The sequence below is a fragment of the Erpetoichthys calabaricus genome, chromosome 1, assembly GCF_900747795.2.
Source record: "Erpetoichthys calabaricus chromosome 1, fErpCal1.3, whole genome shotgun sequence".
Lineage (NCBI taxonomy): Eukaryota > Metazoa > Chordata > Cladistia > Polypteriformes > Polypteridae > Erpetoichthys > Erpetoichthys calabaricus.
The window spans coordinates 59,226,511-59,241,927 of NC_041394.2; the positions used below are offsets into that span (position 1 = coordinate 59,226,511).

At 36.3% G+C, this 15,417-nt stretch overlaps 1 protein-coding gene across 1 annotated transcript in view; it reads right to left on the reverse strand.

The window, feature by feature from the left end:
- LOC114642267 (antigen WC1.1-like) overlaps positions 1-15,417 on the reverse strand; it is a 186,647-nt gene that overhangs the window by 146,808 nt on the left and 24,422 nt on the right. Inside the window, exons 4-7 of the mRNA XM_051935686.1 lie at positions 13,852-14,157; positions 12,183-12,230; positions 581-895; positions 2-307 (exon numbers count right to left, since the gene is read on the reverse strand). Of these exons, the coding sequence (XP_051791646.1) occupies positions 2-307; positions 581-895; positions 12,183-12,230; positions 13,852-14,157 (975 nt within the window). The remainder of the gene's footprint in view (position 1; positions 308-580; positions 896-12,182; positions 12,231-13,851; positions 14,158-15,417) is intronic.

Consider the following 15,417-nt stretch of genomic DNA (forward strand, 5'->3'; position numbering starts at 1 on the left):
CCTGTGCAAGAGAATTTTGCCACTTCAGTCCTGGTGCATGCATTTTTACCCCATGGAGAAGAGGGACATTGCCAGATAGAAGCCTCATGTCCTCTACATCTAACTTTGTCCAGCCATTTTGGATCAGGGTCCAGTTTTGATAATTCTTCTTTAACATCAGAGGTAAGATTTCCACAGCCTAATTCTTGGCAGATCATGGCAGCAGTGGCCTTATCCATGTTATTTGCACAGACGCTGCCCCATGAGTTGTTATAGAAAGCCTGAAGTTGTCCCGAACAGCCATCAGTTAACCTCAGCATCTTGAATTCTTTCAAAATAGAATTTTAAAAAGTTTAAAGAAATGTTATGCTTTTAAAATATTATATACATTACTAAAAATAAAGAGCACACAAAAAATTACAGAACATGACCATTAAAGATTCAAGTGTCAGGATAACACAGAATAAAAAAGGCAAAATAAGAGCTGATTCATATTGGTTTAATTTCATGTTCATATACTGTATATACTCTGGATAGCTACTTTTTTCAACTTTTAATAAGCTTATACATTGACTTATATTATATATTATAATTAGTTTACCTGTACAATTTACTCCTACATCTTCTTTATGCCTACAGTTATGCTGTCCCCATGTTTGATGTCTACAGTCCCGCAGAGATGATTCATTTCCCTGACAGTGCACATCATCCAGCCAAATATGTCCACTTCCTGGTCCATATGAGACTGGAGTTATGGCATTTACAGGCATCTCACACTGGAGCTGCCTACAAACTACATTTGCATCTGGTAAGTCCCAGGAATCATCACACACTGTCCCCCAGGATCCATTGTAGAATATCTCGAGTCTTCCATCACAGACACCTGTTCCATTGGTCAACCTGAGGGCAAACTGATCTGAAAAACAGAAATAAGAGGCACTAAATTGTGGCCAGGAACCAATTAAAAATAGCAATCTATGCCTGGTGAAATTGTCATCTTTAATGCCAAAAAAATAACACCCAGTCTGCCAATATGAATTTCTAAATAAAATTTTACCACTGTCACACTATTTATTTGTGTATTATCCACAAGGCTAAAACTATTGGCACATTATAAAAGAGCAAGTATAAGCCTCAGTTTATTTTTAGACATCTCACCCAAGAGAAGGAAAGCGGCAGCAATCATGTTAGATAATTGCACCCTTTGTTTGTCTTTGTGAATAGTTTTATACTTTGAAAAACAGAACAGCTGGTAAGAGGCATAATATTATAATGACTTCAATCACTATTTTTGCAACACCTTTTTTTTGTGCTTATGCATATTGGCACCTTTAAGCAACCATTTTGTGATTGTTTTTAGCTTCTCTTCTAAAAACATTGTTGTTTCTTTTTTCTCTTTGGGAACTAATTGATTTAGGCAAGCACTTGTGAGGTGAGGGGTGAAACTAAGAGCAAATAACAGCCCTTAGTGAAGCAAATCCACATATTTAATAAAAGTACCCCACCTGGTATGGGGTTTACTGGGGCCTTCTCCTGGAGCCAGGCCTGGGGGAGTGCCTGCAGGTGAATGGCTGGCCAGACACAGAAAGAAATAAGCAAAATCCTGCAGGTGGAACAAGGGCTTGGTGCGATGTGACCTGGGTGGTATTCAAAGGCAGAGGCCTTGTCAGACTGGAACACAGACAAACTGACTGTTGGGATATGGAATGTCACCTCTCTTAGAGAGGGAAGGAGCTGGAGTTGGTGGGTGAGGTGGAATACTACCAACTAGATATAGTTCAGCTCATGTCCACCCATTCGCTTGGTTCTCGAACCAAAACCCTTCAAAAGAGGCTGGACTGTCATTTACTTTGGAGTTGCCCAGTGGGAAAGGTGTCAGGTAGGAGTGGACTTCTTAGCCTGGTTGATGTCATGTTGAAGTTTTTCGCAGAGAATAAGAGTGCTGCCTCTGTGTAGCTGAAGGTCTCTGAGAGGACTCTGACTGTCGTATGCACCAAATGTCAGTTTGGAGTACCAAGCCTTCTTGGAGTGTCTGGATGGGAGGTGTGATTGGGAGGAATGTCCTCCCTGATCTAATTCCAAGCAATGTTTTGTTATTGGATTTCTGTGCTAGGCATGGTTTATCCATAACAAACATCATGTTTGAATGTAGTTGTATAGGAGGAGGATTTGAGGGTTTATTTAACAGGCAAGGGTCAACACCGGAAGACAAAGATCTAATTAACAAAAGCCCAGGATGTAAAAAAAAAATTGTAGTAAAGAAAAATATTGAATGGATCAGTAACAAAAATAATTTATAAACTCAGAGCTAAAACAAGGCATAAATCTGTAAGAACAGAAAATAATTATTAACCAGAGACCTATTTTTAACATTCAGCAACACTGGTAAATTTCCTGGTCATAGCACAAATTTGGACATCCCATAATTGCAAAACATTGACATTTAAGCCATTGTCCTGCCTAGCAATGACATAGTAACCAAGGCATGAAACATCTCCAAATTGTGATACCCACAAGAAAATTAAAATGGTGTCATGGCAGCACATAATGGGTCAGTTGCAGTGTACCTGAGATAGTACTATTCTAGCTGCAGGTCAAGTCCAGACTATGTAGTACGGTATAAAGAAGAGAAGACCCTCAGGTCTAAGTACTGTTGCAGTGAACAGCGAACTAAGATCAATACCAAATTTAACTTGTACATTATATTCATGCCCCTTGATGTACAAGTGACAGCTGATTTAAATCTCCAAGGGAGAGCATCCTCTGGCATATTTCATTTTATATGTTATGTTGAGAGAGTGTAAATATATGCCTGTGACACACTGGGACCTGTTGGGGTCTTAATCTTTCCTTGCTGTTACTCATTTCCCTATGATGTAGAAAATACAGAGAAGTTGATATTTGTCATTCATTATGTGCCCATCTTTTCCTAATAACCAAATTATTCCAACAATCACCAAAGTGTATATAATACCCAGTCAGAGGTGGAACAATATTCATAAAGAATGTCTCATTGCAGCACAAATTTCACAGTAGAGCACAGGCGCGATATGCTACATATTGTATGAGATCTTATATCAGACCTGGAGAACATTCGCAAATATACCCTCATGATACCACAAAACTGGCCGAGTGATTCCTTAATTAGGGATACCAACAATGTGTCTTTTTATTGAATATTAATGATTAAATGTATGTTTATCCATATTTTTCTATTTCTTATATATTTCAATGTACATATTTCCATGCATCACTTGTCTTTTTCTGTGGCACTGCGTTAAATGTATTTGATTCAGTACCATGCTATACTTTAGACCAAAAATAAATAAAAAAATATGGTTTCCTTATTGGTAAATGGCATATTTTAGATTTTTCTTGTCCATAATGATTTGTCTGATGCGTGCGGAATTAATTTAGTAATTACCCGCCGTGCTGTTTATTAAACCTGCTCACAAAGTGGTTTAAGTCAGTATGCAAATTTGTTCCCCCTATCCAACACCAAGAAGCACACTGCAACCGCAGTTAGTCTTAATCTTGGTCTGCTGGAAGTCCACAGCTCTGAGGCTCACTGCAACAGCGTTTAACCTGAAAGCGAGTCTTTGGAACATTAGAACAATCTAGGCAAGAACAAGCTATTCAGCCCAACAAAGCTCACCAGTCCTATCCACTTAATTCTTGTAAAAAAACATCAAGCTCATTGGCCTACAGTTGCTTGGATCTGCCCTGTCTCCCTTCTTATATAATGGGATGATATTTGCCATTTTTCAGTCCTTTGGAATTATCCCAGTGTGCAGTGACATCCTAAAAATATGTGTCAAAAGTTTATATACATACTTGCTAGCCACCTTAAGAACTCGAGGGTAAATATTATCTGGTCCTGATGATTTGTTTGATTTTATCATATTTGATCTGAGCAGTACTTGTCCCTCTACAATTTCTAAATCACTCAGAACCTCCTTAGTAGTCGCGTTTGCCTCTGGGAGGTTATCCACTTCCACACTTGTGAAGATCTCAGAAAGATGCAAGTTTAGAGTGTGCGCTATTTCACTTTCTGTATCTTTTAATTCCCCTTTACTATTCCTGATGCACTTCACCTCCTTCTTGACTGTTCTTTTACTACTAAAATACTGAAAGAATTTCTTAAGGTCGGCTTTAGCCTTATCTGCTATATTCCCCTCCTACCATCTTTTAGCGTCCCTAATATCTTTCTTAATGGTTGCCCTCAAGTTCTAATAAACCCTACGATTCACTTTGGAGTTATTAATCTTATACACCTTATATAGCTGTTTTTTCCTTTGCAGCTTCTTTTTTTAACTCTTTATTAACCCACCATAAATTGTTACAGTAAACATTGTTTACACTAAGCCCAGGTCACCATGGAATCATCCCCAGCACATTGCACACCGTAACTGACCCATTTGTTTTTAACATTATTAAAAACGCATAGAAACAGAAAATAAATGTAACTACTAAGATCCTAGTTAACTGCACGAGTCCTATAATTTTGTATTGTGTAAACTTTTTATATTACACTTTCCAAAGTTTGAATTGTTCTGCTTCTCTTTTTGAACTTACTGCTTGTTTTTCAACTTGCTTTAATAGTACACTGCCCTCCATTTGTCTCTATTTCCTACCCTCCTGTTTAAAGAATTTTTTTTTTTTACTTTTTCACAATGTTACACATTAATGAAAAAAGACTGGAGTATCTTCTTGTGGATTAAAAAAGGATCAACATTACAAATATGAAACCAAAAGCCTTTAAAGTTACCAAATATGTTCAATTTGATGTGAACTTCAGAAAATGCACCTTCCGTTTTTGTGAAGTAAAAATTGATATCACAGAATCTTGGCACTGTGTTTCCTGAGGTAAGGATACATTCCTGTTAATAATGACCATCATGGATGGAATATTCATTTAATTAAAGAATAATCTGAAGTTGTTGGTACTATATTAGTGTTGCAGGATATGATAATAAATTTGTAAAAATTTAAGTGTTTACAGTTTCCATCGATCCCCTCCAGCAGTTATGATGTCTTAAAGTTAGGTCAATAGCGGTAAAATTAAGCAGGGGTATTTTCACTGAGGAATACAAAACCTTGCTACAATACAAATAAAAACTACATTTCTGATTTACAACTCATTGTGCTAGCAGAAACTTTTAAGAAATGTCAAAAAAAAATGTAAGCAAAGGGACAAAAACAGAAAGACAAATGATCAGGCAAACTAATTGTGAATGTGAAACAAGAATCGTTGACAGTAAACAGTGCAGGAGATCAAAAATCAATTCTTTGAGAGGATTGAATCATGAATAGATGAGACATGTATGACACTGACCTTTACAGCAATAACCCAATTATGATATACAATACACTTTTGCTTAATTCTGTATTTAAACACCATAGCAACCAACCAGCAAAAATACTCAAAATGGTGGAATCTATATGCAAAACAAAACGACTGTGCAGATGAGATGTTAATAATTTTCAACATCATGAAAAACAGCAGTGAACAAAGTGAAAAGTGTGAACTTTTTGATCACTTTTAATGGAAAAAAAAATCAATAAAGTGTACAGACGTTTTGGTGGGCAGTGGCTCAAGAGCAAAGAAGGGGTACTTTATGAAAATTGATTTTTTTACAATTTAACCCTGGGCACAAATTAGTGTCCACTTTTATTTCACTGTTTTTAATTTCAGTGGAAATTTGGGTCAATATAATATTCAAAAAATGTTTTTACACAATTGCTGATTATGTCAGTTTATCAAAAAAGACATAACACCACCTGTGTAGCACATATACTTTATTTTCCTCACATAGCACATCTTGACAAGACAAGGGAGCAAATTTTTAAAAATGTTAACATCATAGCAAATCAAATCAAAAATATTTTTACCTCCATACTGCAAAATTTGAGTCAAATATTCAGGAAGCCACTAAATCTGGTACAATATATGGTCATTATTTTTTGTACATTAGACTTTCAGAACATTTAGAGTGTTTTGAAATCACAAGAATAATAAAAAATTTCTGGGCTGGGAGATTCCTTCTCATTGAATGTAAGTATAAACATCAGAGTATAATGTGATAAAAATTAAATTGTGAGAGCACAAATCTTATATTTACTAAGAGAATACTATATCTCAGTTATTTATTTGATGTTACTGTCAAGCAAGGTAATTATTCTCCTCTACATTAAGAATAAGGCATCAAACAAATATAAATGCATACTTCCAGTGTTTATCCAAGATTTTAATTTGTAAATTTACCTGTGTGTCAGCTCATGTGAATACAAGAATCTGATCCAACAAAAGTAAAATATGTGCTAGATTTCCAGAATAGTATAATTGTTTATGCATTTAGAATCTTAACAAGAAAAAGTTATATTCTCACAGGGTTATTCTGATGTCACTGGCACAAATGTGAACAAAATATGATTGTTTATACTTTAAATATTCAAGCTATTTAAATCGGATAAAACATTATATTCTCAGATACATTCTTTATTAATACCCTTCATTTATTAATCTTCACTAATAACCCTTTGTATGTAATTGTAAAATTAGAGAAATTGTAAATAGATTTGCAAGATCAAAACCTGTTATCCAATGATCACACACTTGTTCTGCTCTGAATATTCTCTGAATATGTTCATTTTGACAAGGGAAATTTAATAGAAAAACTTTTTTCTGCATATGTATTTAAAAAGTACAATTTCAGTTCTAAAGGTGTGGTTTGTGGGTTTTTTTTATGTCTATCATTTTATGCTGCCGAGAGAGCGCATGTACCATGTAGGCAATGTTTACAACAAAAAAATCCTGGTAAAAACAAGCACACTGTGCCAGAGACAGTAAAAACAGAGATCTATCTTATCATGCTACACTTTCAAATCTGGAAATGCCAAATTATTTTTTGTATGTATTGATTTAGGACATGCACAGTCAATGCAGACATGATTGCATGGACACACAAATTTGCAACAAACACTGTCAACATTCTGGAAGAATAATGTTAAAGTGAGATCTTTTTTCTGTGTGGATTTGCCTGCATGGGAAATGTGAACTAGCCATTAATATAAAATATGAACTGGCCATTATTTTTCATCATAGGTGAAGGAATTACAATATCAGTCTGTGCAGTTGTGGGGCTTTTTTGAATTTTGAAATAAATATTGTTAAAGCCTATGTGCTTAAGAAACATATTGAACAAGTTCTTTTTTCAGTAAAAAAGCTGTGAAATATGTCATTCTGGTTGTTCTCTGGCAACAAGCCCTACATCCTTACACTCTATAAATAATTATTTTCATTTTCCCTGTGGTCAAGATGCTTTGTCTAGAATTGTTGCAGTCCATCCACAGCTGAATTAGTTCTTTGGTGAGTTTTGATAGATTTTTTTGAATTTTGCATTTTTTTCTTCAAATTAATTTACAACTAGAATTAAATAGTCTGTGCTCCAATGTTAATTAAATTTGGATTTGTTGGAAGTTTTTCTTTTTTTTTATTTGGTGAGCTGTTGTTGTGTTCTCTTGATTTGCATTTCTTTATACAAAGTTCTTATTATGATATACCAAGAGAGGAAAAACAAATTAGTTAACTAGTTAAGAAGGCTGGTTCAGTTACGGGATACATTTTTGACTCACTGTAGGTAGTGGCAGAGGAGAGAATGAAAACAAATGTGATAGCCATTGCTGCATATCCTGTCTATGACAAACTATGACTAAGTACTTATAGCCAACAAATTACTCAACAGAAGTATGTCAACCCTATGGCAACACACCTTAATAATGCCTCACTGTGACGGCTCTCTATCTATCTATTTAACTATCTATTATATAGTGCCTTTCATATCTATCGATCTATCTATGTAATTATTGTTCACCCTAGCTCTATTTTGACTAAGATGAATTATGACAGCATTGTATAATGATGGTAATGTATTTACAGCTGCTGGTCATAAAATTAGAATATCATGACAAAGTTGATTTATTTCAGTAATTCCATTCAAAAAGTGAAACTTGTATATTAGATTCATTCATTACACACAGACTGATGTATTTCAGATGTTTATTTCTTTTAATGTTGATGATTATAACTGACAACTAATGAAAGTCCCAAATTCAGTATCTCGGAAAATTAGAATATCAATTAAAACCAAAGCAAAAAAAGGATTTTTAGAAATGTTGGCCAACTGAAAGGTATGAACATGAAAAGTATGAGCATGTACAGCACTCAATATTTAGTTGGATTACTGCAGCAATGCGGCGTGGCATGGAGTCGATCAGTCTGTGGCACTGCTCAGGTGTTATGAGAGCCCATGTTGCTCTGATAGTGGTCCTTCAGCTCTTCTGAATTGTTGGGTCTGGCGTATTGCATCTTCCTCTTCACAATACCCCATAGGTTTTCTATGGGGTTAAGGTCAGGCGAGTTTGCTGGCCAATCAAGAACAGGGATACCATGGTCCTTAAACCAGGTACTGGTAGCTTTGGCACTGTGTGCAGGTGCCAGGTCCTGTTGGAAAATGAAATCTGCATCTCCATAAAGTTCGTCAGCAGCAGGAAGCATGAAGTGCTCTAAAACTTCCTGGTAGACGGCTGCGTTGACCTTGGACCTCAGAAAACACAATGGACCAACACCAGCAAATGACATGGCACCTCAAACCATCACTGACTGTGGAAACTTTACACTGGACCTCACGCAACGTGGATTCTGTGCCTCTCCTCTCTTCCTCCAGACTCTGGGACCTTGATTTCCAAAGGAAATGCAAAATTTACTTTCATCAGAGAACATAACTTTGGACAACTCAGCAGCAGTCCAAAGGCGAGACGCTTCTGACGCTGTCTCTTGTTCAAGAGTGGCTTGACACAAGGAATGCGACAGCTGAAACCCATGTCTTGCATACGTCTGGGTGTGGTGGTTCTTGAAACACTGACTCCAGCTGCAGTCCACTCTTTGTGAATCTCCCCCACATTTTTGAATGGGTTTTGTTTCACAATCCTCTCCAGGGTGCGGTTATCCCTATTGCTTGTACACTTTTTTCTACCACATCTTGTCCTTCCCTTCGCCTCTCTATTAATGTGCTTGGACACAGAGCTCTGTGAACAGCCAGCCTCTTTAGCAATGACCTTTTGTGTCTTGCCCTCCTTGTGCAAGGTGTCAATGGTCGTCTTTTGGACAACTGTCAAGTCAGCAGTCTTCCCCATGATTGTGTAGCCTACAGAACTAGACTGAGAGACCATTTAAAGGCTTTTGCAGGTGTTTTGAGTTAATTAGCTGATTAGAGTGTGGCACCAGGGGCCTCATGTATAACGCCGTGCGTAGAACTCACACTATAACATGGCGTAAGCACAAAAGCGGGATTGTGCGTACGCACAGAAAAATCCAGATGCAGGAATCTGTGCGCACGCATACTTTCACATTCTTCCACTACATAAATCCCGATCAGCGTGAAAAGTAACGCACGTGCACGCGCCTTCTGTCCCGCCCCAACTCCTCCCAGAATTACGCCTCTTTGAATATGCAAATCAATATAAATAGCCTTCTGTGAAAAGACAATGGGAAAAGCACAGGGGAAAAATATAAGAATTTCAGCGAATACCAAGTGGAGGCAAAGGAAAAACGTACTATTTGTTGGTTTAAACAGTGGTATAATCAACAAAAGAAAGTTGATTGAGTGACAGAGTGTCGTAAAAACTCGAAAGATCAAATTCACAAAGTCGCACAGTGCCCGAAATAAAAAAGAAATCATATATCAAAGTCGCCGTGAAAAGGCAAGTCGTAGCCCACCGTCTGAGTGTCATATGAAAGCGTATTAGGGTACAAACAAAAAACATAGGCACACAGTGGGAAAAAAGCACGAAATGTCAACTTTAATCTCGAAATTTCCACTTTAATCACGTAGTTTATTTTGCCATTAAAGTAGAACATCATAAACTTCATCTTAAAATCGTTTATTTTACTAGTTTCTCAAGTAGCATGTTAAATGCTTTGTTCTGTGTTTGATCTTCTATGTGCTCTATGTGTGTGAATCACTACGTGCTTCCGTTCTTTCTCTTTCTCCGACAGGACATAGAATGCATTACATTCGAGATATTACAGCTCTCTGAATAATTAAAACACTGAGATGTATACGTGATATCATTTTCATGATGACAGGAATGAAAGCATGTTATTAAACATGGGAACACGGTGGCGCAGTGCTTGTTCATATCTCACGCAAGAGGCTTGCTGCACCATGTGCGACCTTCGATGAAATAATTTATTACAGAAGTACTGTCTCTTTCAAACGTACTAACCTCCAATTCCTATCCATACTTTTCTTTCTCCAATCGCCACACAATCAGCTCTGTAATAGACGTTAAGCCATTTGTAAGCTTAGAACGCCGATTCTTCAAAACTTTTAAGGAACATTGAAATATCTTCGTAGTACATGTTTCATTATTCTATTCGTCTATTCTTCCAGTGTCGCGTCAGCACCAGCAAGAATACAGCACAAGGCAGGAGCTATCCTTGAACTAGCTATACGCTGCGGCACCGTGTCCTCACATGTTTAATTATTAACAATACAGATTATTTAAATGAAGTTAAAGTTTTATTTGTATACTATAAGCAACATATTTTGCTGCATTTCATCTTAAAAATGATATTGTCATCATACGCGCTTTATAAAGTAGCGCAGGTTGTCAATATTATAACTGTAGTGTAAGTTTACAGTGAGGTGATTGTACTTATAAGTACAAACAGTTCTACAAGGAGCACTTGATGGACTGATTGAGTGCGTTTATAGTTCTTGGGATGAAACTGTTTCTGAAACGCAAGGTCCGTACAGGAAAGGCTTTGACGCTTTTTGCCGTGGTTGAGGTAGTGTGTACTTGAAACTGTATACCGATAATTCTCTTTCCGATCATCTGCTGCTGTGATTCACACTCAGATACAGTGATATAAATACTCCGAGTGGTGCAGTGAGAGTAATATGGAAAAAGATGATCCGCAGTGGCAACCCTTAACGGGAGCAGCAAAAAGAAGAACAAGATGCAGTGAGAGTAACAACGCTAAAGCAGTTATGGTATTTGGAATACTATGGCTATTCCCTGGCCCATTATATTGCTACAGGTTAATTACGATCAGATGCATTACACTAATAAACAATATGCAGTTAATTTCAGTGTATTTATAAAGCCGCGTCACAGAATGTGGGTCTAAGAAAGAAAGGGTGATCACACAGGAACAGTAGCACTGCTTTGATGCTGGGTGCCGCCAGTCTGCAAAACCGAGCGGAGAAATTGCGTACGCCAAGGTATGAGTTACCGTGGAAATGTGCGTAGCTTTACGCCAAGTTTAGGTTTTATACATCGCGATTTGAGCGTGGAAAGGTTCGTACGCAACATTTCTGTGCGTACGCACCGTTTATACATGAGGCCCCAGGTGTCTTCAATATTGAACCTTTTCACAATATTCTAATTTTCCGAGATACTGAATTTGGGACTTTCATTAGTTGTCAGTTATAATCATCAAAATTAAAAGAAATAAACATTTGAAATACATCAGTCTGTGTGTAATGAATGAATCCAATATACAAGTTTCACTTTTTGAATGGAATTACTGAAATAAATCAACTTTGTCATGATATTCTAATTTTATGACCAGCACCTGTATAAGTATGCACTGTAAAGATTCCACCATAACAAAATAATTCACAAAACAATTTATATATAACAAAATTAAACTGTGTGTATTTTTTTCTGGATGTAATCAAAATTTACAGATCATTTTGTCTAATAAGGCCACTTGTATTTTAGGGACATGGCTTTGGCTGGCATGGATGATATTAATGACAGTAACTATTTGTTCATGCCATATTTTTGTCTCTCTATTTCTTTCTGTCTCTCTCTCAAGATACTATCACTGCAGCGTTTCATGTCAAAAAACAAATGTAACTGAAAGGGAAAAACAGCTATAGAGATCCAAACATTTAGAAACATTTGAAGAGACTATACATTTCTAAAAAAATAACAAAATGTCCCATATCAAATTAGAGAAATTCTTGAGTGAAACTCTATAGGATTCTGAAAGCACTGCAAGTCAAAATTACAGAAAATGTCAATGATAAATTGTAGCAAGTTTTGTGTCAGCTATTTACATAAGATTTAAATGGCTAGGTTGCACTTTTTGTTTGTGCTAATTTATCTTCTATTTATTGTTGTTTACTCACTGCCTCCAGTTGGTCTTCTGGATCTTGAAGGTAGGCCCATATTGATACCTAAGGGGACAAATGGTGGGTTCATTAAAGTTAAGTTTAAGAACAGTTTAAATTTTACAGGTATTCATATCTTATTAAAATAGCCTTGTACACAGAAAATGTTTATTAATTGTGGTTTATTGTGTGGTCCTGTTTAGAATCTTAAGTTGAAAGTTCTGTGTCAGCAAATATGCTATTGTTGTAGTGGAATTTGAATCATAAACCTGTCTGGAAGAAACAGGGTAGTAAAAAAGAAAAGAAGAAGATCCAAAAAATGCAAAGCAAAACTTCAATCAGTGAAACAAAAAGAAAAGTAAAAGATTTTTAAACACATTTGATCTCAGAAACATCACTCAGGACTGGTGGAATTTACATTTTTTAAGCTTAGCATAAAGTTTATTTTCATGAAGATAGAAAAAGGATCTCATAAACATGAAATTTATAGGTTTCTGGGTCTTGTGAATAAATTAGAACATCATCTATATACACAAGGATATATTTTCAAAATATATATTGTACTATAGCATTTGCAAATAACTGAAAAATGTCCAGAGCATTGGCCAGACCATATCACATGCACTAGTAATACCCAGATATGGTGTTAAAGGCTGCTTCCTATTAAACTCCTTTCTTTATAAAAATCAAATTGCATGCACTCCATAAAACTAATTTAGTGAATATGGTAGTGCCTGTTACCTGGTTTAATAATGAGGAACTCAATGAGAGACAGTAACTTTTATATTGCTTTTTAATTCATACCCCTACTATCAACATAAGAACATACTCGGCGCTCCCATATTTGTAAGAAAAAAACATTTTTATTAAAATTACTGGCCAGTGTTAGGAACCCATTAGCAATATTTCCTCTAATATATTTCTCCATAGTTGTAGTTTCTGGTCTGGGAAGGGTATAAACTCGCCTCCTACGTAATGGAACCCCAATGAGAAGACCATTGACACAATCATAGGCTGCATGTGGGAAAAGGGTCTGAGTTCACTGTTTATTAAGAACATTTTTGAAAATCTCTGAATGCAGGGTGCTGATAGATGACTTTGGCATTTCAGTAATCCTCACCCCAAATACTACTTATTTTATCTGCCAATCAATAAACAGATTGTGCTTCTTCTACTACAGCTAACCTGAACCATTTGCGAGATGACAAAAGATATGCATGGTGCCAAGCTAGTAAAATTATCTACAGCACTGAAGTCTAGAAAGGAACAAAAAATGTGATTTGTATTTCATTTAAAAAAAGGGTCAACAAAACAAAATATTGTGGAAAGTGGTAATAAAATCCCCCTGTCCTTAAAGAAAATAATTTATGTCTCTTTGTACCTACTTTGCTTATAAAGCACTAATAATATATGATTCACATTTGAGTGCAAACTGTTTCTGATAAAGTGCATACAATAATGTTTACATCAATATGCATTTCTGTAAAATCATTACAACACTGAAGTTTCATTAAGTAGATTTATTGAACGGATGGATATACTTTTTGTGTAAATTGTTCCCCGTTACAATGTATCAATTATAATTTACAGCAGCCTTGAAACAGTATTTGATTTTATATATAGTTAACTGAGAACATCCATGTGAATAAAATCATTTAGAAAACCACATAATGAACAATCTACTCACCAGAGCAAATAACACCAGCATCATGCCAATGTGTGCACTCCTCACTCCCATAATCAAGAGCTGGGCACTTTGTCAGGTCAGCTTCATCACCTTCACATTGAAGATTATCTCTCCATATTTCTCCACTGCCTTTGCCAAACCTGGCCTGTCCAGGGACTTCAATTGCATATCCACACCCTAAGTGGTTACAGAGAACATTGGCATCCTGTAGGTCCCAGTAACGATCACAGACAGTCCCCCACTGCTTGCCGTAATAAAGCTCAACTCGACCAGAACAGGAGTTGGAGCCATTTACCAGTCTGTAAGCTGTGTAGAAAGTAAAAAGATGTTTGTGTACATTAAACGGTGTTGTTGACAAAAGATCACCTTTGTAAATAAAGCTGAACAGTAGTGATAACTAGTAAAAATAAATTAAATATACATTATTTTAGGTTTTAACACATCTCATAAAACAATGTGAAAAGAAAGTGATTAATAAAACAATCTCATTTTATTTATTTTTTTATGATTTTAAGTTGAAGTAGTCACAGCGAGAGAATGTACACAACTATTTGTACAATGAAGCGATACTAAGAGGCTGTCTGAAAATGGAGAGAATACATAATCATGCATTTTGTGCCTGTACAGCACACTGACATCAAAGAAAGTTAAAAGAAAATTGAGATATTTCTAAAAGTATTATAACATGTACAAAATTATTAGGTTAGCTCTATAACATCTAAATATGGTCTCTGTAAGTGGTTTCAATTTTATATTCTGTGTCTGGTAAAATTAAGATTCAGATGTAAGTCTATTTAAAATATTGTCTACTTGCCTTTGTAATACACTGTATATTTACAGTGCATCCAGAAAGTATTCACAGCGCATCACTTTTTCCACATTTTGTTATGTTATAGCCTTATTCCAAAATTGATTAAATTAATTTTTTTCCTCAGAATTCTACAGTACACACAACACCCCATAATGAATGACAACATGAAAAAAGTTTACTTGAGGTTTTTGCAAATTTATTAAAAATAAAAAAACTGAGAAATCCCATGTACTGTACATAAGTATTCACAGCCTTTGCTCAATACTTTGTCGATGCACCTTTGGCAGCAATTACAGCCTCAAGTCTTTTTGAATATGATGCCACAAGCTTGGCACACCTATCCTTGGCCAGTTTCACCCATTCCTCTTTGCAGCACCTCTCAAGCTCCATCAGGTTGGATGGGAAGCGTCGGTGCACAGCCATTTTAAGATCTCTCCAGAGATGTTCAATCGGATTCAAGTCTGGGCTCTGGCTGGGCCACTCAAGGACATTCACAGAGTTGTCCTGAAGCCACTCCTTTAATATCTTGGCTGTGTGCTTAGGGTCGTTGTCCTGCTGAAAGATGAACCGTCGCCCCAGTCTGAGGTCAAGAGCGCTCTGGAGCAGGTTTTCATCCAGGATGTCTCTGTACATTGCTGCAGTCATCTTTCCCTTTACCCTGACTAGTCTCCCAGTTTCTGCAGCTGAAAAACATCCCAACAGCATGATGCTGCCACCACCATGCTTCACTGTAGTGATGGTGCCAGGTTTCCTCC